This window comes from Tachysurus vachellii, chromosome 16 (assembly GCF_030014155.1).
Source record: "Tachysurus vachellii isolate PV-2020 chromosome 16, HZAU_Pvac_v1, whole genome shotgun sequence".
Lineage (NCBI taxonomy): Eukaryota > Metazoa > Chordata > Actinopteri > Siluriformes > Bagridae > Tachysurus > Tachysurus vachellii.
In genome coordinates, this window is record NC_083475.1 from 5,406,893 (window position 1) to 5,432,411 (window position 25,519).

A 25,519-nucleotide genomic window follows, 5' to 3' on the forward strand; every position below is an offset into this window, starting at 1 on the left:
TTCAGCTACAGGAGCATTAGTGAGATCAGACACTGATGTTGGAGTGTGTCTGTGGTGATTAGTGATCATTCAGCTACAAGAGCATTAGTGAGATCAGACACTGATGTTGGAGTGTGTCTGTGGGGATTAGTGATCATTCAGCTACAGGAGCATTAGTGAGATCAGACACTGATGTTGGAGTGTGTCTGAGGGGATTAGTGATCATTCAGCTACAGGGGCATTAGTGAGATCAGACACTGATGTTGGAGTGTGTCTGTGGGGATTAGTGATCATTCAGCTACAGGAGCATTAGTGAGATCAGACACTGATGTTGGAGTGTGTCTGTGGGGATTAGTGATCATTCGGCTACAGGAGCATTAGTGAGATCAGACACTGATGTACGAGTGTGTCTGTGGGGATTAGTGATCATTCAGCTACAGGAGCATTAGTCAGATCAGACACTGATGTTGGAGTGTGTCTGTGGGGATTAGTGATCATTCAGCTACAGGAGCATTAGTGAGATCAGACACTGATGTTGGAGTGTGTCTGTGGGGATTAGTGAGCATTCAGCTACAGGAGCATTAGTGAGATCAGACACTGATGTTGGAGTGTGTCTGTGGGGATTAGTGATCATTCGGCTACAGGAGCATTAGTGAGATCAGACACTGATGTACGAGTGTGTCTGTGGGGATTAGTGATCATTCGGCTACAGGAGCATTAGTGAGATCAGACACTGATGTACGAGTGTGTCTGTGGGGATTAGTGAACATTCAGCTACAGGAGCATTAGTGAGATCAGACACTGATGTTGGAGTGTGTCTGTGGGGATTAGTGATCATTCAGCTACAGGGGCATTAGTGAGATCAGACACTGATGTTGGAGTGTGTGTGTGTGGGGGGATTAGTGATCATTCAGCTACAAGAGCATTAGTGAGATCAGACACTGATGATGTAAGAGTGAGGAGGTCTGGGGTTCAGTCGGTGTTCCAGTTCATCACAAAGGTGTTCAGTGGGGTTGAGTCAGAGTCAGGGCTCAGTGAAGAACACTCGAGTTCTTCCACTCCAACATTAACACACCATGTCATCATGGAGCTCCGGGGCTTTGTGCACAGGGACATTGTTATACTAGAACAGGTATCAGTCTCTTCGTCATGCTGGAACATTGTCTGAGTCTCTCAGTTCCAGTGAAGGGACACTGTAATGTTATTGTATACTGAGTGCTCCAACATTGTGAGAAAAGCTACACATGACTGTGATGATCAGGGGTGCACATACTTTTGAACACGCAGCCAGCCATGCACTCTCTCATTCACACCCACACTCCGACATGAACGATCTGGACTCGCCGGGTTCTAACGTCTTCTTTACGTTCAGAATCAGACCTTGTGGTAAGATGATGTAAAATGTTGAACTAGAGCACGAGCAGAGCCGAACACACCCGAGCGTGACGTCACGCGACTCGCCATTCAGGTTCGGCTGGCTGCGAAGGAAAGGGGAAAAAACAAGCAACAAGAAGGAAGAGCAATGGCGACGCTGGTGCGCCAAACACTGAGTGTGGGTCCGTTCACCAGCAAACCGTGTCCTGTCTTCACCAACGAGACAGACTTCTACTCCCTGGACAGTAGGTGTACGCAGTCGGTGTGTTCGCCGTAACTGACGTGTGTTTTGCACTTGTTATCCAATTATATATGTGTGTGTATATATATATATATATATATATATATATATATATATATATATATATATATATATATATATATATATATGTGTGTGTGTATTTATTTATTTAACTGATTGCACTAGTAGCTGTTTGCACTGGTCTCACAGCCGTGAGGGTGCTGCTGCAGGCGGCCGCCATGTCGTGTTCACACACAATTCTGTACTTTTACTCCTTATACATGCGCGTTTGAGTGACACACACCACTGCGAGTATGTCCAAGTTTGGCCTGTGTGTGCGCGTGCGCGTGTGTGTGTGTGAGAGAGTGCCTGTGTGTGTGTGTGTGTGTGTGTGTGTGTGAGAGAGAGCGAGAGCGAGAGCGAGATTGTGTGTGTGAGAGAGTGCCAGTGTGTGTGTGTGTGTGTGTGTGTGTGTGAGTGTGTGTGTGCCTGATCAAGACAGCCACCTAGCAACTGTTAGATGAAGTTGCTTTATGTTTTTCAGTCGCAAAATGGAAAAGGACAAAAGAAGGTAGTTTAGTTTTCTTTGACATTTATATCGGTTACAATAGCAGGAAGATGTCAGGACGAGAATATTGAATATTGCCAGTGGGCGTTTCTGTCTTGTTCGTTACTGAAATCAACTCTGCTGCTTCTAACTTTAGTGATCAGTCTGGACAACATTTAGCATGTCACACAACCAAATTAACACATCTTACCACAGAAATCAGTCACTCACACTGCTGTGCTGAGGTACGCTGTGTGTTAAACACGTCTAAAAAAAGTCTAAAGTGTGGATTCATTTCCAAAGCTACAACAATGAAGCAAATCTCCCACCTCTGAGAGGGTTTTCTTCACCGCTGGAGATACAATAAGCCAGGAAAGGTCTCGTCTTCTCCCAGAGAAAGCAGACATGTTCATGTTTCTTCAGAAAAATTGCTAACTGTTTTGCTAAGTTGTAATTCTGGATGTTTAATTTGATGTTGGATTTATTTAAATTTAAATTGATATGAATTGAAATGCTCTGTTTAAAATATTTAAAAAGAGTGATTAATAAACACAAATGGAATTGTTTAAGTATTGTGCATTATTTTTCACTGGAACCGGAATCGGAACCGGAAAATTTCTTTTGATACCCAACCCTAATTGGGTGTTGGGAACAGTAGTGATGAGTGATTAGGTGTTGGGAACAGTAGTGATGAGTGATTGGGTGTTGGGAACAGTAGTGATGAGTGATTAGGTGTTGGGAACAGTAGTGATGAGTGATTGGGTGTTGGGAACAGTAGTGATGAGTGATTGGGTGTTGGGAACAGTAGTGATGAGTGATTAGGTGTTGGGAACAGTAGTGATGAGTGATTAGGTGTTGGGAACAGTAGTGATGAGTGATTGGGTGTTGGGAACAGTAGTGATGAGTGATTGGGTGTTGGGAACAGTAGTGCTGAGTGATTGGGTGTTGGGAACAGTAGTGATGAATGATTGGGTGTTGGGAACAGTAGTGATGAGTGATTAGGTGTTGGGAACAGTAGTGCTGAGTGATTAGTTGTTGGGAACAGTAGTGATGAGTGATTGGGTGTTAAAGAAGAAACTGAGTAATATTTTGTCAGTATATACAATAGCATAGTACTTAAGCATGTATTAAGATTTCTTTCCGTGCAGCACACACTTGTTACTGCATGACAAATTCATTCAGGCACACAATGTTTGATCTGTGACATACAGTATATTGTGAAAAGTAAAGGAAATAATATATTTATAGGATATATTATTATTATTAAATGATTGTGGTCTATAATCTTTACATCATCACATGAACCTGCTTTTCTGCAGCCTGATGCTTCACCTGCTTGCACACCACCTTTTTATTATCTTTACAAAATGTCAAACTTTCTCAACATTACCTGGTCCAATAACAGGAATACTGACTCGGGCATGTTGGGTTTGCTATTCCCTTGGTTTTTCTCCCCATTTATGTAACTTGGCCAGTCTGAGCCTGCTGATTGCTGATGAAATGAAATGAATTGAAATGGTTTGTTTGAATGACATTTTTGTTTGCGTTTTTGAAGAGTTTTGAAAGGAAAAAAATAAAAAAGGTGAGCACAAAGAGAAATAACTGATTGAATGAATACGTTCACAAAACCAGAGCAGATTACACTGTAAATCATTTGGCTGAATTCCTGTTGAATTCTTCCAGCAGTTTTAAAGACCAGGTCTGGAATTGCCTGGATGATTATTTTGTATAAGAGATGTTTGTTTGTCTGCTTGGGCTGTAACTGGTGTGGATTAACCCCAGCTGTGTGGACAGACCTGGTCATGACATGGAGATGGAGAACAAACTGTCTTTCCAAATCTCCCTCAAGAAGGTTTTTCAAAGACTGGCTTCTGGCACCTGGGATCATTAGGCAAGCAGCCCTTGCTCTTATTTGCCTTGGCAGAATCCGAGGCAGTTTCGTTCATGCCTTTATAAATACTTTTTATTTGTCTGAGTGTGGGTGTGTGTCTCATTCAGCTCGTCCACTACACATTGCTACTTATAACCATCCAATAACGATAATATTATAAATTCTCAGTCTAAAACATCTTCAGGGTGCACGGTGGCTTAGTGGTTAGCACGTTCGCCTCACACCTCTAGGGTCGGGGTTCGATTCCCGCCTCCACCTTGTGTGTGTGGAGTTTGCATGTTCTCCCCGTGCCTCGGGGGTTTCCTCCGGGTACTCCGGTTTCCTCCCCTCGGTCCAAAGACATGCATGGTAGGTTGATTGGCATCTCTGGAAAATTGTCCGTAGTGTGTGATTGCGTGAGTGAATGAGAGTGTGTGTGTGTGTGTGCCCTGCGATGGGTTGGCACTCCGTCCAGGGTGTATCCTGCCTTGATGCCCGATGACGCCTGAGATAGGCACAGGCTCCCCGTGACGCGAGGTAGTTCGGATAAGCGGTAGAAGATGAGTGAGAGTGAGTGAGTAAAACATCTTCAATTGAGTGCCATAGTTTACTGAAGGTAGAGCTGAATCATGCATGTGGACGGATAGCAGAACAAATAGCACTCTGTGAAAGAGCAGGTTAGATAGAAAGTTTGTGTCTCCTGATACGAAAGCAGAAATCTGGCTTCTTCAAGCGTCTGACTTTTAACATGTCGAACTCTTTCCTTTCTCCCTTACAGACATGCACGTGTACGGTCTGATCTCAACCTGCAAGCACGTCTCTCGAGCCGAATGCAATGTTTGCGAGCCAGTTGTTAAACTTGCAGGCTTCCCAAACCATTACGGTAAGCCATTGTCTGTGAGCACAGAGACAGCTGATGATTCTTCTTTTAAACTCCTACCAGTGAAGACACACATGTACTGATTTGGCTGAGGATGTGTTGTGATGTCACACAGCGTGCCTCAGCTCAAACCTGTGGAAAATCTGCGGAGGTTTTGCTCGATTTTGCCTAAGATCACCTACTGTATTCCTGGTGGAACTGAGTGAAGCATTTTTGTTTTAGTTTTTTTTTTTGGCTGTTTTGTCTGTTTTGTTTTTTAGCTCAGGAACGATTGACTGGAATGTATGTGATTGGTTTTACCTTAGGTTTGGGGAGTTCTCAAGTGTTTTGATAGAGAGAGTGTGAGAAAGAGAGCATGCATGAAAGAGCGTGACAGTGTTTCTTCTCTGTCAGCAGATTATTTACTTTCGTTTTTGCTCTGCTGGGCTCCCATTCGCTGCTCTTGTGCCCTGCTCACACGCTGGCAGAGTGAAGCTGGTGGTGACACACATGGAAACTTTCGACAGCATGCTGTTGAGCTTGAGCCCCCTGCTGGCTATAGCTGTAGCGAGGAAGGGCAGTTGTGGAAAGGTTCTGTGTGTGTGTGTGTGTGTGTGTGTGTGTCCCAGCACTTCAGCTCCTCCCCATAACCCAGACTGAGACACTGAGGCACAATGCAGATGCCAGGCTCTCATGGCAGAGCACAGGGGTCAGTGACTCCCAGCTACTCGACTCCAAACATGCGGCTCACAGACAGGAGAGTGCGAGAGAGAGAAATAACTCCAGGTTGTAAGACACATTGATCCATTATTTTTTTCCCGCTCTTTGCTTCCCTTCTGTCTGTATTGTTCGTGTTGGCTGCTGACAGAGGAGCTGCTGCTTATGTGTGTGGTCTCTGTGTTTGTGTGTGTGTGTGTGTGTGTGTGCGTGCGTGCTTGTGTTTGTGGATGAGTGTGAGAGGCTTTTTCATGGAGCGGTTTAATTTTCAGTCTATTTTAAGTTTTTATTTAAAACGTGCCGCTGTGTGTGTGTGTTTGTTCGCACATGTCTGTGTGTGTGTCTGCATGGTGTGTGTACTGGGCCTAAGCCTAGCTGGCGCTTGTCTTCCTGCATTTTACCGACCGGATGTAAACAGGCAGCTGATCTGTGTGCGTGTGAGCGTGCGTGAGTCTGTGTGTGAGCGTGTGTGAGCGTGCGTGAGTCTGTGTGTGAGCGTGCGTGAGTCTGTGCGTGAGTCTGTGTGTGAGCGTGCGTGTGTGTGTGCGCGCGCGTGTGTGTGTGTGTGTGTGTGTGTGTGTGAGAGAGAGAGAGAGAGAGAAGGAGACTTTTATGTGCATATGTGGTGCAGTTGATGTGTGTATGTGTCTGGCTACACAAACACTAATGCTAACCAAAGCAATCTCACACACACACACACACACACACACCCACCCACACACACACACACTTCTAACAAATGTCAAAAACTAGTTCATGATAACAGTTTTTATAACAGTTGCTTTTTAGACATTGTCTTGATTCCAACATATAATAAAAAGTTTTCCAAAAATAAATAAATGAATGTTAGCTTCAGATGAAATAGAATGACGCTAGTGATATGATTATATAACAAAAAGGACACACATCCTCATCTTCTTCTATCCTTTGCCTCACATCATAGAAAAAAAGGATGAAATCTGCTGCTAGAGTTTAACCAATATAAAAAGTATCCAAAAAGATATCATTAGACTCACGAGATCTGGGAATGTTTTACAGTTTGTACAATCAGACTGTAGAAAACATTGTCAGAATTTCAGGACAATTTCAGGATATTTGTTGGTTTTCATGTTTTCTGATGGAATATTTGTCCAGATTTAACAGAAACTTAAATTAGTTTTAATTTAATTGTCCCTCCTACAGAGATGTTCATGATGTTTATTTGTCAAATAAACAAAAAACAATTGTTATGACACCGTCTGGGACCTGCCCACTATTCTGTCTGTGACTTTAGACACGTCATGTTTCAGAGCGGAGGCCATGTGATGATGTTCACAGTGAAACACAGGGTTTGGTTTTAAGGTACTTAAAATTCAGTAGGTTTTCAGGGCACTTACATTAGTTTATACACACAAACAAACAAAAAGCTTTACACCAGACTGTGATCTCACTTACATTTTACTGGCATGGATGTCCTGGGTAGAACACCATCTCCACTGCAGCTCCAGCTGCTTCAGACACCTACAGAACTGTTTACACACCTACTGACGGCTGAGGACACTCACCCCTACAGAGACATTCAGCAAAAACATTCTCCTTAATTTGGGTTTGTGACTATTCTGCAAAGTTACAGAAAACAACCAAACTAATTTCTCTAATGAATGAATGGATGGATGAATGGATGGAAATTTAGATACTTGGATGGATGGATGGAATTTTAGATACTTGGATGGAAGGATGGACAGATGGATGGATGGATATTTGGATACTTGGATAGATGGATGGAAATTTAGATACTTGGATGGATGGATTTATGGAAGGGTGGACAGATGGATGGATATTTGGATACTTGGATTGATGGATGGAAGGATGGACAGATGGATGGATATTTGGATACTTGTATTGATGGATGAACAGATGGATGGATGGATGGATGGATGGATATTTGGATACTTGGATAGATGGATGGAAATTTAGATACTTGGATTGATCAATGGAAGGATGGATGGATGGATATTTAGATACTTGGATTGATGGATGGAAAGATGGACAGATGGATGGATATTTGGATACTTGGATAGATGGATTGATGTTAAAAGACGTTAAATAAACATGAACTTGATCACAGACAGTGATGTTCTGGGAATCTTGCAGTTTTTCTAAATTACTGCAGATTTTACACCGATTCAGACTAAGACGTGTCGTGTAGACACCTTAAGCCTAATGGACATTTCAGACACTTCTGACAAAATTCTTAGAATCTTGCAGTTGTGATGTGTGAAATAATCACAACACACTGTCGGCCAAATACATCTGTTATTCCTGTGTACATGAATACGTACTTTCACAAAAAATGTATCTGTGTATCTTCACAGTTTAAAAAAAGAATCTTCTAGTTTTTTTAATGTATTTTGATTTCAAGTAGCTTTATGCAAAATAGTACTAAAATCAAAATAAAGCATTTTTGACAACAAACACAAAACATGTCTGAAATCCTGGAGGTCTGTTCTTCAGTGATAAATAAAAAGGTGACAGACACACAGCCACTTAAACGTCTTTAAATACAGAACACAGTACGTTGTGTTGCGCATCCCATTTTTTATTAACATTCTTTATATCAGTGTTTTGTGTTTCATTGTTTAAAAGCCTCATTTTGAGTTGTTTTTATAGGTGTTACACTTAGTAGGCCACATCTAACTATTTTCAGCACAACTGTGTGTAGTATTACAAAATGTTTCTCACCTGAACGTATTACACTTACTAATCACAACACAGGTCAGAGGTCACAGCACTATCTATGGGCTGGTACTTAAGAGTCTCTGTTCAGCTGCTCGCTATTGTTCCAGGCTTCCCCAGGGCCTGTCTCTTACTGTTCAAGTATACAAACAGCACAGCCATTACACAAAGCACAAGTGTTATTGGCTGAGGCACGCTGTCCAAAAGAAAAAAAGAATAATGTCTGGGTTTGGCAGCACTGTTACAGCTGCCAGGACGCAGTGAGGCCTGTTATTATTTGTTTTGCAAATAAATAGGTTCACTTTACTATGCTGTGTCTTAGTAGTAATCAGGGCCAACCCGTCTATTAGGGATTATACTCCTCTTATGGCTTATTTCTGTGACTGAGATGGTTTTTTTTGTTGTTGTTTTTTCTTTAGCAGGGGTTGGGGTCAAACCCCCAAACAAGTCAGATTATCTACTTGACTCAGAGATCTTCAGTTGTAAATAGATATATACACTGAACAGTGTGCGGTCAATTTGTAATTAAAAATAAAATAAAAATCAAAAGAATAAGTGATCAGAGCTCAGTGCAGAGTCACGGACAGTTAGCTAAGGGGTTTTGCTTTTGGTGTAGAAATATGATTCAGCTAACTCTCTATCTCATGCCAGTATGTTTCATGGATTCTTGGATAGAGGGATAGTAGAAGAGTCTTTGTTCCAGCTAGTTTGTCAGAGCGAGATGGGCTTCGGCGCCGTGCACACACACACACGGGTGTGTGAATGTTGACAGTTCATCACAATCCAGACTCTAAACGTTTTGGCAGTGTAAGATTTGGCGATATTTGATCATCCGCAATGGGAAAACAGGCCAATCAATTAAATAAAAAAATGCAGCTTTAAAAGAACAGCATGGATTGGATGACTAGCTTTAGGAGTATAACTGAGTCTATATGACTATACATACAGGCTAAGGGTAATAATAATAATAATAATAATAATAATAATAATAATAATAATAATAATAATAATTAATAAATAATAATAATAATATGTTTAAACAGCAGAACATAATGTTAACATCTGGTGTTAAACATGAATCGCATGAATCATGAAAACATGAATCTTAAGGATGATTTCGAAATGTTTTGTTATAGAAAAAAGATGATTAATGAGAATAACTTTGGGGTGACCCCCTTCTCAGCTTCTTACAAGCTCCGCCAAGTGGTCTCTCTTCTCTCTCTCTCTCTCTCTCTCTCTCTCTCTCTCTCTCTTTCTCCCTCTCTCTTCTCTCTCTCTCTCTCTCTCTCTCTCTCTCTCTCTCTCTCTCGCTCTCTCTCTCTTTCTCCCTGTCTCACTCTCTCTCTCTCTCTCTCTCTCTCTCTCTCTCTCTCGCTCTCGCTCTCTCTCTCTTTCTCCCTGTCTCACTCTCTCTCTCTCTCTCTCTCTCTCTCTCTCTCTCTCTCTCTCTCTCTCTCTCTCTCTCTCTCTCTCTCTCTCTCTCTCTCTCTCTCTCTCTCTCTCTCTTGCTCTCTCTCTCTCTGTCTCTGTCTCTCACTCTCGCTCACTCGCTCTTTCTCGCTCTCTATTTTTCCTGTTAGCTGGTTATGGAAAAACTGAAAGCAAGGAATAAGACGGAGGTGAGAATCAGCATGTGTGGTGTAGACATTGGGGGTTCTGCACAGAGCAGAGGGTAAAATGGTGACGTAGTAAACAGACAGTAAAATGGTGAAGTATTACAGGAGATTCGTTTTTGTTTGTGCTGTACACTACCTGGGACAAAACAAATTTCAGACCTCTTTTCCTGGTAGAAAGCCCACTTGCCCAGACTGAATCTCTGCTCCCTTTGTAGTGATATCAGTCAGTCTGTTGGTGATGTCTGAAAAATAAAGTAAAACTTCCACTAACAGCCAGGCTGCAGTCGAGCAGGCAGCAGTCACTGCTGTCGTATCGATTTGGGGACGCATGTGCTCATTGCCCAAGTGGAAGCCCAGATACTGTACTTATACCCATCCTGTCACACACTTCTTTGGGTTTCTGTGAGTCCTCCCTGCCTCAAGGATCTCAGGAATACCCTTAGATGTTGTAAATGCTGCTGTCACCCATTATTATAAATGATTGAACTAAATAAGCAGGTGGTCTATGCATTGTGTGGGTGGAGGATTCTGTCCATGAGGTTTTAATATCTCTGGGGCTCAAAAACAACTGAAACAGAGTAAAAAACAGGGATAAAAATGTAAGTAACACAAACGGAATGGAAAAGGCCATCAGACATTTCTTCAGATATTAGAGTCCAGGGAATCTGGCAGTACCTTTTGGTTAAGTCGAATAAATGCAAGCTATTCTAACTGATAAGGCAGTTCATCAGTGTGAGGCATCAGATGTGTGTCAGGTAGTTTAGGTAGTGAGTTTTCTTTGGCACCACCACCTGCTCTAGAGAAGGAGTTTAGGATACAACGGTGGTGAAGGACAAGGGTGGGGGAGGCAATAGTGGTGAAGGACAAGGGTGGGGGAGGCAATAGTGAGGAAACCAGGGGAGACAAGATAATTGGGTTAGTGACTCTAGAGACGCTTTGCCGGTCTTTTCAGGAGTCTAATTGCTCTAGTACCACAAACTTGATGATTGCATCCCACGCTTTGCTGTCAACTACAGACGTAGTTGTCGTAGCTGTAGGAGTCCTTCAGCTGCTGTGCTGCTCCACTTCTTTTTTGAATACTCCAACTATGTTCGTGCCAGCAGCTGCTGATCAGCAAGCTGGGATTCCTCCATTAGCCAGGAGAGGATTGGCAGAGCCCATTCCTCCTCTGGTCCTTCCTCAGAAGAGCTTAGGCCAGGATCCAGGACCAAGATTGTCAGTGGAGTCTGTCTTGGTGTGCATCACGTGTGCCACGTTGGCAGAGGACACACCTTGGGTGTGGTGGACATCAGCAGCTACTGAAGTGCCTGGCAGCTTTCAGTCTGCATGAGGACTTTGAAGTAGAGCTGCTGATTAAAATCGAATAAGACACACAGAATGTAGACTGTTTATAATAAGACGGGTAAGAATCAAGCATTATTTGCTGGTTCCACATCTTACCCTCTAGCATGCCCCTCTGAATTTGGCTGGTTGGGGTAAGATTCTGCTGATGGTAATCATTTTATTTTATTGGGACATGTTATCTGTCTGTCTGTCTGTCTGTCTGTCTGTCTGTCTGTCAGTCTGTCTCTTCATCCTTTCATCTCTCCCTCAACTGGCTTTATTAATCCATATTCATGATGCATTTGACTTATCAATGTTGGAATTACATCATTTTTAATCTGTGCATTGAAGCTACAAAGTAGGAAGAAACATGAGCATCTGCATTTTTATCTTTTGTTCTTTAGTTTGTGACAAGCTAGCCAGATAACTGTGATGAGTGATGTATATATTCCTCCGTTAATAGTATACTGTACAGTTAGAGCTTTAAAAAACAAATATATCTGTGTTGATTGAGCCGAAGCAAATACACACACAAACATTACAACTCGTGTTCATTGTGTGTTCAGCCATGTTGTTATGATGTCACTGGCTGAAGTTTTGGTGAGACTTTGTGAGTAGGAATTTTGAGTTGAGAGGATGTTCGGAGTCCCGAGGTACAAGCTTTAGGTGAATGGAGTGTTATTACCTCTGTTATTACCTCAGTGTGTATTATAAAGAACATAATCCAACAGCTAACTTCTAATGACTTTCAGTGGGAAACCATTAGATTCTATGCTGGTTGTGGATGCATGTTGTGACTGTGTGTTTATCTCATTTGCACAATTTTGTACTCCTAGGACCTGGGGAAGCAGTTGTACAGTGAGTAGAGAGGATAAACACCCCCACCCCCACCCCCACCCCAACGCCTTCAAAGCCATGCACAGCAAGAACCGTAAGTGTAGCCGTACCATCATCCTGTGTACACATCTCTTTCTGTCTCTTTGAATGCAGCGTCAATTCATTTGCTGATATTTGCAAACTCTTACTGTGCACTTTTTTAGGAACACTAAACACTACTAATACTCAGAAGGAGATCTCTTTTCCAGCCTCAGTTCTACATGGTGTGGATGACACTGTGTTACACATTTTTTTGAGATTCTGGTCTATGTTGACATGATTACATCACGTCATTGCTGCAGATTTGTCAGCTGCACATGTATATTGTGAGTCTCAGGTTCGACCACATATCACAAGGTGCACTGTGAGCTTGAGTTCTGGTGACTGGTCAGCAACAGTGCTCAGATATGTAGTATACAATCCATGGTTGATTGGTATTAAGGGATCCAATGTGGGCCAAGACAATGCATGATATCTATGGTCCATGTACTAAGGAAGCTGATATCAAATTGTGAACCGCTCATCATCCTTCCACAGCAGAAACCTAGATCAGACCTGGTGACATCTCTTTTGCCCCTTTTCCACCGAGGCAGTTTGAGTGCAGGTTCGGAGCCTAATTTAGAACCAGTTCTTTCTTTTTCGACAGCCAAAGCACCGGCTCTGAACCAGGAAAAGTGGTTCTTAAGTAGCACCAAAACGTTGCTGGTCTAGACTTAAGAACCTCTTGCGTCAGGGACTGTGGGTGTGGCTGTGGGCGGGGCTACTGTTAGCGCCTTTGATAATGTACCTTAAGTATACTAATGTTTAATACACTTTTACTTTACCGCGATATGATACATTATCAGCACACATGATAGTAAGTAGCTACATGCTAAGGCTAACTTTTTTCTGTGTTAATGATAAAATAACGTTATGTAGTTTCTTGATAACAACCTCCGTTTATACAGATTACATGGAGCTGCACGTACACGTTGGATTCGCCGCGTTTGGGTGTTAATGTAGGTTCACAAAGCCATGAGTATTAACAGTAAAGCAAAATCCGCCATTGTTGATGTGTTTGTGTTTGTCGCTGCTGCGCTAACGTTGCTGTGTAACGTGACACGTATACAGTGACGTCAGACTCGGCTCTGTGATGCTCTCTAGCCGGTGGAAAGGCAAACCGGTTCTTAGAAGGTTCACCAGTGGAACCAACTTTGAACCAGCACCAGTGCTAGCTCTGAACCAGCACCTGGTACTTTTTGGTGGAAAAGGGGTAATTTAGTCTGACCTTTTCATAAGTAATGTGTTTCAGTCTGGATGGTTTTTGATTTCTGTGACATTCTGTGAAAACTCTGAAGTGTGTTGTGTGTCCAGTCCATCTGGCACATGAGATCACACATTTCACCCATTCTGATGTTTGATGTGAACGTTAACTCTAAGCTCTACAGATGTTATTCTATGCTGTTCAGGTGTATCTAATAACGTGTATATTGTGTGCATATAAATCCAGTCCCCTCTGAAAATACGTGAAATGACAAGGTCAAGTGTTTTGTTTTTGTAATTCTCTCAAAACATTTAGGTTTGAAATCAGAATATGAATAATAAAGTTTAAAATTTATCATAAACGTTTCATAGAATCTTTGGTATGGAGTATAAACCATCATCGTCGTCATCGTCGTTATTATGATGGACATCAGTTATATTTCTCATTCTTTGTTCCATTAAGTAACTGAAAGACTGCCAGGGCAGTCAAGCACTTAATGGTTCTAGCATAATTATGTTGACGACCATCTTTATTTTTTATTTTTTTCATGCTTATGCAGTATCCTCTATCTACACATGTGTTCTACAGAGAGGAGACACGGTTCTTCAAGTGGTTCACGGGCCCCTCTGGTTCCTCTGAAGGATAAGATGTCTCTGAGTCAGAGTGACCTTGAGGCTTTGCCATTTCGTGTGCCTCGTGATTACCCACACTCTCGCTTCAACAAAGCCCCCCTCGCTGTTTACCCGCCAAAAGGAGCCCGAACAAAAGCCTGGTTGGTGAAGCAAGCCTTTCTCTCACACTAATTATGCTCATTGTCCTTATATGTGTTATATAATACAATAACCACCTTTCTGCTGTAGTGTTTCCTTACCCGTGGTGAGTCTGGAGAAGATGCCTTGTTTCAGCCGCTCAGAGGGAGCGCAAATCAAAGTCAGCTCTACTCCATCCACAGTCGGGTCATCTCTTCCTGTCCAATCTTCATCCTCTGCGTCTTTCTCACCATCCTCCTCTTCCCTAAAGTCCACAATTACATCACCAGCATCTTGCAGGAATCAGGAAAAGCTTGCGAATGGCCGTGGCACCATAACACCATGTCCCACCACACCTCCGTTATTGACTGACAGGCGGCTAAGCCCATCACAGTCGTCTCCCTTGGACAAGCGACTCACCGTGTCGCCGTCCTCACAAGACAGAAGACCTGCCACATCTCCTTCACTGTCCTCAGTGGACAGGAGACCAGCTGTCTCACCGTCAGCAACAGAGCGAAAGCATCTGAATGGAGCAAAGAGCAGCAGTCACAGGAGAGTTTCAGGTTAGAAGATCGGCTCATATACCCCATGTATTATTTTTGTTTTATAGACTTTTTTTTCCTTTTGTACAATTAGTTCCTATTTAGTTTAATTGTCTCACAAAACATCTGCATAAAACATTCCAACACTGTATTGCTATTATTCCTGGATCAAAAATGATGAAGTTTTGTTGTAGGAAACAGCCCACCCTCCTCTGTGCCGCTGTCTGAGCCCTGGGAGTTAGCAGGGAGAATGCCTTGCTGCTAGACAGGCTTCAGCTTATGACTTGTTGGATGAGACAGCTCTTCCTCTCCATATGTTGTTTGTGCAGGCCCTGGCTTCACCCCAGGCCTGATTTATGCAGTGTTATTAACCATCCCCAGCTGCTCGTGAAATATGCTCCTTATTAAACCCACAACTGCTCCTTCTTACTGGCCTCTTTACATCAAAGTTACATGCAGTCAGATCTAATAATGAAATAATGAAACATGCATGATTTGCAGTTAAATAATCAAAATCAGTATCAGTAACTTAAATAATAACAAGTTCAGTAAATAGAGTAATAGTAAAAATGATAGCTGAAAGATCCAAGAACACTTTATGTGAAATGTCCCCAAATAGACGTTTTTCATAGGACACTAAAGACAAGTTTTGTGTATAGATCAATTTTTTTAAACCTGTTAGATGCCTTCAAAATGCTGATTGATCAGTGTCATCCATGTATTTTCAATTAATCCTTATTAGAAATTGTTAGAAATTCATTTACAAAGATCCAGATGTTATACCAAATTTTGCTTGTACTTCTAGCTCCTGAGAAACTGTTATTAAAAATGTACCCTGACTTTGCCCTTATATTGGATCTTATATTACATGAATAAGATACTAGTGGACTGGAGCTAGTTTCCACACATCTGACGCTGATTCAGGTTAATGAGAGGCTAGTTAATGAGAGATCAGTTAATGAGAGATCTGTTAATGAGCGATCTGTTAATGAGCGATCTGTTAATGAGCGATCTGTTAATGAGAGATCTGTTAATGAGAGATCTGTTAATGAGCGATCTGTTAATGAGCGATCTGTTAATGAGCGATCTGTTAATGAGCGATCTGATAATGAGAGGCCAGTTAATGAGAGGCCAGTTAATGAGAGGCCAGTTAATGAGCGATGTGTTAATGAGCGATCTGTTAATGAGCGATCTGTTAATGAGAGATCTGCTAATGAGAGATCTGTTAATGAGAGATCTGTTAATGAGCGATCTGTTAATGAGAGATCTGTTAATGAGCGGTCTGTTAATGAGCGGTCTGTTAATGAGCGACCTGTTAATGAGCGACCTGTTAATGAGCGACCTGTTAATGAGAGATCTGTTAATGAGAGGCCAGTTAATGAGCGATCTGTTAATGAGCGATCTGTTAATGAGCGATCTGTTAATGAGCGATCTGTTAATGAGCGATCTGTTAATGAGAGATCTGTTAATGAGCGATCTGTTAATGAGAGATCTGTTAATGAGCGATCTGTTAATGAGAGATCTGTCAATGAGTAGCCAGTAAATGAGAGATCTGTTAATGAGAGATCTGTTAATGAGCGACCTGTTAATGAGCGGTCTGTTAATGAGCGGTCTGTAAATGAGAGGCCAGTAAATGAGAGATCTGTTAATGAGAGATCTGTTAATGAGAGATCTGTTAATGAGCGATCTGTTAATGAGCGATCTGTTAATGAGCGATCTGTTAATGAGAGATCTGTTAATGAGATGCCAGTTAATGAGCGATCTGTTAATGAGAGATCTGTTAATGAGAGGCCAGTTAATGAGAGATTTGTTAATGAGAGATCTGTTAATGAGAGGCCAGTAAATGAGCAATTTGTTAATGAGCAGTCTATAAATAAGAGGCCAGTAAATGAGAGATCTGTTAATGAGAGATCTGTTAATGAGAGGCCAGTTAATGAGCGATCTGTTAATGAGAGATCTGTTAATGAGAGGCCAGTTAATGAGAGATCTGTTAATGAGAGATCTGTTAATGAGAGATCTGTTAATGAGAGGCCAGTTAATGAGCGATCTGTTAATGAGAGATCTGTTAATGAGAGATCTGTTAATGAGAGGCCAGTTAATGAGCAATTTGTTAATGAGCAGTCTATAAATAAGAGGCCAGTAAATGAGATCTGTTAATGAGAGATCTGTTAATGAGAGGCCAGTTAATGAGAGATCTGTTAATGAGAGATCTGTTAATGAGAGATCTGTTAATGAGAGATCTGTTAATGAGAGATTGGGTAATGCGAGATCAGTTAAAGACTTTTGTATGGACAGAGAGTTGTGTATAGGAGAACTCTTCCATCTTAAGAATTTCCTCAGATAAAATGTAAGTTATCACATTTGTACTTGTTGTTTTTATTTTAGGTAGAGTCTATGATCCAAATAAACACTGCGGAGTCCTAGATCCAGAGAGCAAGCGGCCTTGCACTCGTTCTCTTACATGCAAGGTTGGTCATATGTTTCAGTTTAATACTCAGTGTTTTAGTTCTCATGTGCAAGATTTCTGTCTAGCTAATGATACTGTCGTGTACGCAGACCCACTCTTTAACACATCGTCGTACAGTCCCAGGGCGGAAGAAGGACTTCAATATTCTTTTGGCTGAGCATAAGGGCCGGGCTAAGGAGAAAGATTCAGGGCAAAAGAAGGATGGAGCGAGTAACCAGGCAGCTCAGTCGATCCAGCCCCTCAGTCCTGCTTCCAGCACACCTTCAGTCTGTCACAATGGCAAGACCACTCCTACTCTCAAGCTGAGGCTGGCCAGCGCACACATACAGAGGTACAAATAAAATGCCCTAAAGGACATACTCACTGAAATACTAATAAAGCAGAATGAATCAGTGATCCAGCACCATTTACAGTCTGGTCCTCAATGGCACCAAACCTACTGCTGTTGTGCTTTGTAATTACATCCTGTATTTACTGTGCTGATCCTAATGTAAACACTTGTTTAGCTTTAAACAGATTAATCATCACACTTCAGTCAGTATTCCTGCAGACTGCTCTACAGTCAAATAAAAATCACCACTGACTGGTGTCCATATGGGTCACAGATGATGCAACGCTCTTACCGAGGACATTACTATCTAACCTACATTATATACAAAGCGTTTGTTACTTATGTACACTATATGGCCAAAAGTTTGTGCACCCCTGACCATCACACCCGTACCTGCTTATAAAACATATCATTCCAGATGTATAATTCCTTTGCTGTTACGATCCACTCTACACCTCTGGGAAGACTTCCACTAGATATTGGATATTTGTGGGATCATTTAGCAACAAGAGCATTAGTGAGATCAGACAACTGATGTTAGGAAATTCTGGGGTTCTTTCGGTGTTCCAGTTCATCCCAAAGATGTTCAGTGGGGAGTCAGATGCCCCTTTTCCACCGTGGCAGTTTGAGTGCTGGTTCGGAGCCTAATTTAGAACCAGTTCCTTCTTTTTCGACAGCAAAAGCACCGGCTCTGAACCAGGAAAAGTTGTAAGTAGCACCAAAACGTTGCTGGTCTAGACTTAAGAACCGCTTGTGTCAGGGGCTGTGGGTGTGGCTGGGGGCGGGGCTACTGTTAGCACATTTGATAATGTACCTATTATACTAATGTTTAATACACTTTTACTTTACTGCGATATGATACATTATCAGCACACATGATAGTAAGTAGCTACATGCTAAGGCTAACTTTTTTCTGTGTTAATGATAAAATAACGTTATGTAGTTTCTTGATAACAACCTCCGTTTATACAGATTACATGGAGCTGCACGTACACGTTGGATTCGCTGCGTTTGGGTGTTAATGTAGGTTCACAAAGCCATGAGCATTAACAGTAAAGCAACATCCGCCATTGTTGATGTGTTTGTGTTTGCTGCTGCTGCGCTAACGTTGCTGTGTAACGTGACACGTATACAGTGACGTCACACTCGCCTCTGTGATGCTCTCTAGCCGGTGGAAAGGCAAACCGGTTCTTAGAAGGTTCACCAGTGGAACCAACTTTGAACCAGCACCAGTGCTAGCTCTGAACCAGCACCCGGTTCTTTTTGGTGGAAAAGGGGTACAGTATAAGTCAGGGCTCGGTGCAGGACACTCGAGTTCTTCCACTCCAGCATTAACACAGTGTGTCTTGATGGAGCTCAGGGGTTTGTGCACAGGGGCATCGTCATGCTGGAACACTGTTTGAGCCTATTAGCTATAGTGAAGGAAAATTGTAACACTAATGCATTAATGAGACATTATATTCAGATGTGTGCTTCAGACTTTGTGATAACAGTTTGGGGAAGAAGCAAATGTGTGTGTGATGGCCAGATGACCACATACATTTGGCCATATAGTGTAATGTTTATTAGAAATCTCTTCTTCTGATTTTAAATCTCACTTCTCTCATTCTTTATCACCCACCACGGTACATCCTACTGGTAACTTCCTTTTTCCTTCTCTTTCTGTTTTCTCTTGTTTTATCATACTTATTTACTTCTCTTATATCTCAGAGGCTCTGGTAGTGGGGGTGCAGTAGTACTCAGTTCCACAACTCTTCCTGCCACTGACCAAATACCCAGCTGTCAGAGATACAGCGGTGACGCTCATGAGTCCAGCGACGAGGCGGAAGCTGAGTTTGCTGAGGAACTGGAGAAAACTTCATGTCATTACTCTTCTTACCACCCACGACCCATTAGTGTAAGAACAACAGGAGCGCCATTAGAAATCCTTTATGAATTGATTCATTTTGATGTGAGCTTCAGTAGTTTCCACAGTAATAGCCCAGGAGTACGAGTATAACCAGAGCAAGCAATGAGCCGAAGTAACTACAAATATCAAATGGGTTTTGTTTCTTCAGTCTTTTCAGCAGGACTATTTTAAACAGCTTTGTAAATGAAAATACGTTTAAAAAAAAAAAAATCAGCTGCAGCTGTGCAACATACACTTACAATCTGCACAATCATGCAATTATCCAATCAGCCAATCATGTGACAGCAGTACAATGCAGACAGAGGTCAAGAGCATCAGTTAATGTTCACATCAAACATCAGAATGAAGAATAATTCTGGAACGTTAACCGTAGCGTAGATGTTGGTAACAGATGGGCTGGTACTTGAGTACTTATGTTGAAAATGATGTTGATCTCTTAGGATTTCCTTACAACAATCTCTATGGATTACAAAGAATGGTGCGAAAAAGAAAAAAAAAAAAACAATGACTGAGAGATTAAACTGACAGATTAAAAGAAAATGGGCACATTGGCCTGAGCTGCCAGGGAGGATATAGTGACTCATATCAATCACTCTTTACACCTGTGGTGAGCAGAAAAGGATCTCAGCAGAAAACATTAAGGTGGATGAACTAATCTATTTAAGACAAATCACCTGGTCCAATCTTCAGCTGTCCAGTCTAAACGAGTCTGTGCTCATCATAGATTCAGTTTCTTGTTCTTGGCCGTCAGGAGTGATGCATGATGTAGACGTCTGCTGTTGTAGCTGAGCGATTGAGTTCCTATAGACAGTGTATATGTTTCTGAAATATTCGAACCAGCTCCTCTGGTACCAGAGATCAGATCTTTGTGCTGCTGCCACTTGATTGGTAGATTAGATAACTGCATGATTGTACAGGTCTGTATACAGTAGCCTGAGTGTGTAGAACTACATCAACATGAGCGCACAAAGGAATGCAACACACCCCATCAGGACAAAAGTTATTTCCATGTTCTTTTTCCGTGTTCTAGTACTCATCCAAATCTAGTATGCAAATCTTCCACTTCTTCCTTTTCCAAGTTGTTAACTAGATATACTTCATTGTTGATGGTAATTTCATAGTAACCAGAGATATCTGGCAACGCAGTGAGACACATATCTATGTGATGTATATCAGTGAGACTAATACAGTATATGTGATCAACCTATGTACCAACCTACTGTATAACCCACAAACATTTTTAGACAACGTTATTTAAATTTAAATCAATGACTTGAAATTTGTATTCATGGATACCTCCACTCCAGTGTTCAGCAAGCGATGGCCAGTTACTGAGTTGTCACAGCAGCACTTCTTACCTTTAATGAGTTCAACTGTTTATACACAAGTATTAGCTTTAGATCCGTCAACATACAGATATTTCACAGACATACAGACACTTAGCTGGTGAGCTTGTTGCTAGCAAAAGATGAACATGGAGGTGTCCATGTATTTTCCCCACAGTATCGTCTATGAATAAAGTTTCTTCCCCTTCATTCTTTGTCCTTCCTTCTGGTCAGTGGTGTGCCTTCAGCAGCCGGTTGTTGGGTCAGGGTCACTACGTGTTTGACAGACACTGGGACAGGGTGAGGCTTGCACTGCACTGCATGGTGGAGAAGCATGTCAACGCTCAGATGTGGAGGTAAGAGTACACACGTGGACTGTCTTTCCAAGCGTCTTTCCCTACATTACTGTGCAGTTCTCACTGTTCCTGCAGAGGCATTGAAACCGTGCCTCGTATCAAACGAGTTGATCAGTCATGCACTGATTGCTTGTGTAAACTAGCGTGATGACGACAGACTTGGAAACGTGGTTAGCAGAAAGCAGTGAAACCTCAACGTCAGCAGATTTTCGGATGTATAAAAATATAAATGAGCTTTGCGACTGAATATTGACTAAAGTTGACTAAATATTGTTTGTGTGATGATTTCACATGTTGTGTGTTGTAGGAAAGTCCCTCTAGCGGCAGACAGCGTAACTAGCATGTCTGATTCATCGTCTCTAAACATGGCCCTTCTCCCTAGCCCCACTCCATCCGTTGACTCTATTTCCACGGTGTCCTGCTCCACCCCTTACTCCCACAATGGCACCAGAATCTTCTGCCTACAGGAATCCAAAGTGCAGCTGAATAAAGCAGCCAAGTCATTAAAAACCTCTGCAGAAGGGGCGTTGTTGAAAAAGCAAAAGCCACCTCCGGTTGCTGAGAAGAGGAATGGGTACGAACTCTCAGGCCCTGCGCACATCAGCAATGGCACAGCAGCCCTGAGCATGCGGTCCAAACCGAGCCAGCCAGGGGCAAGTCATGGGCTGAGCAACACGGACAGATACACCAGCATCGAGCTAACCCTTCCACAGGCGCCAAAGGCCAATCACGGGGCAGTTTTGTCCCAAAGCCTGCTGACGTGTGGATCGACAGAGGGACGCAAACGCAAAACCCCAGGCTCTGAGCGAGCTAGCAAAGTGACCAAAATAATGGCGCACAATGAAATCTTCCAGAAAAGCAGCACTGCCATGCTGTCGGCAGCAGCTGAGGCACCCCACAGCGCCCTCTCCAGACTGGTGAGCACTGCGCTCTAGTGGTACAGTCACTGTAATTATATTAGACTGTAGTGTAATAGTGTATAGACTACAACCTGTTTTGTGTTTATATTATAAATTGTTGATATAAAAATATATATATATGACCGTATGATAACTGGATAAGTATTTGATTAATATTCTATATAATATACTATACACATACATCAACATTCACTTGTTTCTATTTATTATACTGGGGTGTAAATACTTTTTCTTCTATTTCATGTGTTTGCAGTCCAAGGTACATCAGTGACACCGGCTGAGGTGGATCAAGTAAAGCAGCTTCGCAGCAGTGACCTTTAACCTCCCCTCTTATCCACACAGTGGTGATCTTTAACCTGCCGTGGCCTGCATGCAGCGCCACCACCCACCGTGGCCCCTGTGGAGCCCATGGCACTGTGTGTGAGGGTGTGTGCCTGAGCACCCTGACTGTTCACTGACAAACCTCATTTGTTTAGGTACTGCAACTAGTCATCTACATAACAGCAGTTTAAAGAAACAACCTGCCGTTTCATTCCCGTCACAGAACACATGCGCATACGCAGCCGTCTCCGAATCAGCGGGACATTTCCTACGTCCTACATCAACCCTAAGGTTTTTTTTTCTGTCATATCTCTGGCAGTATGGGAAGCACAAGATTAAAGACAAGTGGTTGGATCTGAACACATCAGTGTGCTATAAGAGCGAGGCAGGAGCTTCAGACTTGACCGGATCTAAAGTGCACTTAGTGTCCTTTTATGCCTGGACTATGCAACAGGCTGCTGAGGAGGAAAAAAAACAGACACACAAAAATTAAGTGTTTCACCAAGGGAATATTTTATAGATGCTTTTTTTTGGCAAGCTGTATTTTTCTAAAGAGGGTGAATTCAGGTTTTTGAGGAATTCAGGAGTTTTTCTGTCACAAGTGTTACTGAAGAATACGATGTTTATGACTCGAACCCAGGTTGGAAAGCAAACTAGCATAGTGTTAAATTTTGTATAATAATTTATCTTCCATATTAATTCTCCTAACATACATGGCTTATGGCATTGCTCAAAGGTATATTTGTATGTCATCCTAAAGAAATGTAAGTATTATTATATTAGACATTTTACTGGTGAAAATATGAGTGCAAAACTGTTTTTTATATAATATTTATTATTAGTGTCTTTCAGCGCTTAGGTATCTAGAAGCCTCTGTCTTCCTTATCTTCAGATGGTTTATAGAAGAAAAAAAAAGCTATTTTTTTTCACCTTCTTCTTTCTCATGACTGACTTGTCAATGATATAAAGAGCCACTCAAACGATTATTCAAATCGAGGAAATTATTATGGTTTTTTTTTTAATATTATGTTTTTTTTTTTAATATTATGTTTTTTTTTTGTTTGTTTTTTTTTCTGTTTTTTTTTTTTTCTTCTCTCTTTCTCCCTTTTCCTTCAAAATGCAGCCATGAGACACCAGGGCAGAGAATTAGAGCTGCTGCCTAAGCTAAGCGAGTTTTCCATAACATTTTAACATCACGTTTAAAGTGAACTTCTTCCTAGCTGTGAATTCTGACCTTATTGTACATTTACAATTTTATTTTCTTTTTTTTTTCCAGTTCATAAAGGAGTTTGATTTGATTGTTCTTTTGCCACGACAGATTTAATATGTTTAATATGATTTGTATGTATTTAGTACAACACTTTCTATAATAATAATAATAATAATAATACTGGTTGTAGCGTTATGATCAGGATATTTCTTTGCATCACCCTTAGTGTCACATGAAGCTTTGTTGTTGTTGTTTTTTTTTTTGTTATTTTTTCCCCACTAAGTCAGATATTATTGCTTTTGTGAAGACAACAATTTCTACCAATCCCCCCTTTTTTGCACTTTTCTCTTTGAACAGGAATTTAATATGTTTCTATTTATAAAGGTATATATAATGAGGCATATTATGTGGAAAAGACAGAGATGTGTGTACAGTTTTGTCAATAACAGCCAATACTGTGTAAGGACGTGTAACTGTGTGATCCCCAATGCTATAACACCTTCTGCCGTGGGGGTGACTAACTTGCTGTGTGTGTCATCATTACCGTATTTTGCCTTGCTGTTTTGATTAATTTGCTGCCGGTTGACTGTCTTCAGCTTAATGAATCCAGCTCTTGAGGAAGGTTTTTTTAGCTCTATCTTAAAGGATGTCTGATTTTAACTGTTACTGTTCCATGACCTGCTGGAATTGCCATGTGTTTCCAGTAAGCATGATGTTCCTGCTTACATTTACATTTACGGCATTTAGTAAATGCTCTTATCCTGAGCCACTTATATATTAAGTGGCAATTTAATGGACCTTGGATTCAGACTCACAACCTTCTGGTCACTAGGTTGTGAGTTCACCACACCACTAAGCTACCATATACTGCTTTCTGGAAAGTTGTCATCATCGTCGTCATTACCACCACCACCACCATCACATCGTCATCATCATCACCACCACCATCAACTTCTTCTTCTTCTTCTTCTTCTTCTTCTTCTTCTTCTTCTTCCTGGAGGGCTGAACATTCCTCTTCCTGAAAACCCCCTAGTATCAGGGGGTTTCCCTCTTAGTGATTTGGACAACATTTATTCTCAGGATTAAAATATGTGGAGGACAAACAACCAGACATGTGCCACAGGAGTGGGCAGGAAAATATGTTCAAATTCATCCAGAAAGCTGCTGATTTGCATCAGTCACTGAGGTGCACAGTGGCATCTAGTACCAGATTTTGATTGATAGATTTTCCTGGTTTAAATGGCATTATACTAAAACACGGTGATTGTGGCATTTCCACTGGCTAGAAAACTGGCTTATGTTTTTTACTTTAAAGGCTCCACACTGTGCCATGTCCTGGCTGCTGTTGTCTATGTAAGGTCAGAGTTCCTGCAAACAAAAATGTCATTTTATTCAACAGAATGTAATATTAATAATGACCTTTGCCCAGTTTCACAGAAAACGTGCACACACACACACACACACATGTGCACACACACACGTGCACACAGGTCTGGCAAAGCAGAAAAAAGGAATTGTCTGAATGCTGTAGACTGCAGTTATGTTTAGTGTATCTCTCCCATCCTCTCCCTCTTCCTCTCTAACTCTCATTCTCTACTTTTCTCCCTCTCTATCACTTTCTTTCTCCCTTTCTATCTTTCGCTCTCTCATTCTCTCTCTCTATCTCTCACTGCACTGGGGTGAGATTCCCAAATGCATGCAGACCTAAAGCTGATGAAGACCATATGGCTAATCACGTATGGGTCCTGACCACTGTTTAAGGTGATGTCAACAGCACTGCTGTTGCTGATACATCTACTAACTCCAAATACTTCTGCACAATGTGTGCATATGACTAGATGACTTTTATTTTTTGAATGTCAATAGTAAGGAAAGGCAGACTTTTTTTTTATTAAAAAAAAAAAAAAAAAGCGTGTCCTTTGACCTTTCTCACCCCGTGTTTTCAGTACAGTGACACAGGCATATTGTGTATTTGTTAGGTTTGACAATGTTTTACATTTCATGTGATCCATAAATCACTTCTAGCTGC

The 25,519-nt window shown here is 41.6% G+C and overlaps 1 protein-coding gene across 4 annotated transcripts; it reads left to right on the forward strand.

The window, feature by feature from the left end:
- The first annotated feature begins 1,440 nt into the window (after positions 1-1,440).
- atxn7l1 (ataxin 7-like 1) lies at positions 1,441-25,519 on the forward strand. 4 transcript variants are annotated; one of them, XM_060889373.1, is made up of 12 exons: positions 1,441-1,598; positions 4,790-4,894; positions 5,500-5,656; positions 12,078-12,172; positions 13,949-14,132; positions 14,221-14,672; positions 17,037-17,119; positions 17,208-17,449; positions 19,160-19,346; positions 20,918-21,039; positions 21,347-21,956; positions 22,213-25,519. In XM_060889373.1, exons 1-12 carry the CDS (start codon positions 1,502-1,504, stop codon positions 22,228-22,230), a joined length of 2,352 nt encoding a protein of 783 aa, XP_060745356.1. In that variant the 5' UTR covers positions 1,441-1,501; the 3' UTR covers positions 22,231-25,519. The 4 variants fall into 4 exon arrangements, with proteins under 4 accessions (XP_060745356.1, XP_060745359.1, XP_060745357.1 ...); XM_060889374.1 differs by having other exon boundaries at positions 1,499-1,635; XM_060889375.1 differs by lacking the exon at positions 5,500-5,656 and having other exon boundaries at positions 1,576-1,598.

Excerpts from the sequence above, each read along its gene's own strand:
- atxn7l1 (XM_060889373.1), top strand. The coding sequence starts at position 1,502 with ATGGCGACGCTGGTGCGCCAAACACTGAGTGTGGGTCCGTTCACCAGC. Across the intron at positions 12,173-13,948 it reads AGCCATGCACAGCAAGAACC|AGAGGAGACACGGTTCTTCA; the intron begins GTAAGTGTAGCC and ends TGTGTTCTACAG. Across the intron at positions 17,450-19,159 it reads GCCAGCGCACACATACAGAG|AGGCTCTGGTAGTGGGGGTG; the intron begins GTACAAATAAAA and ends CTTATATCTCAG.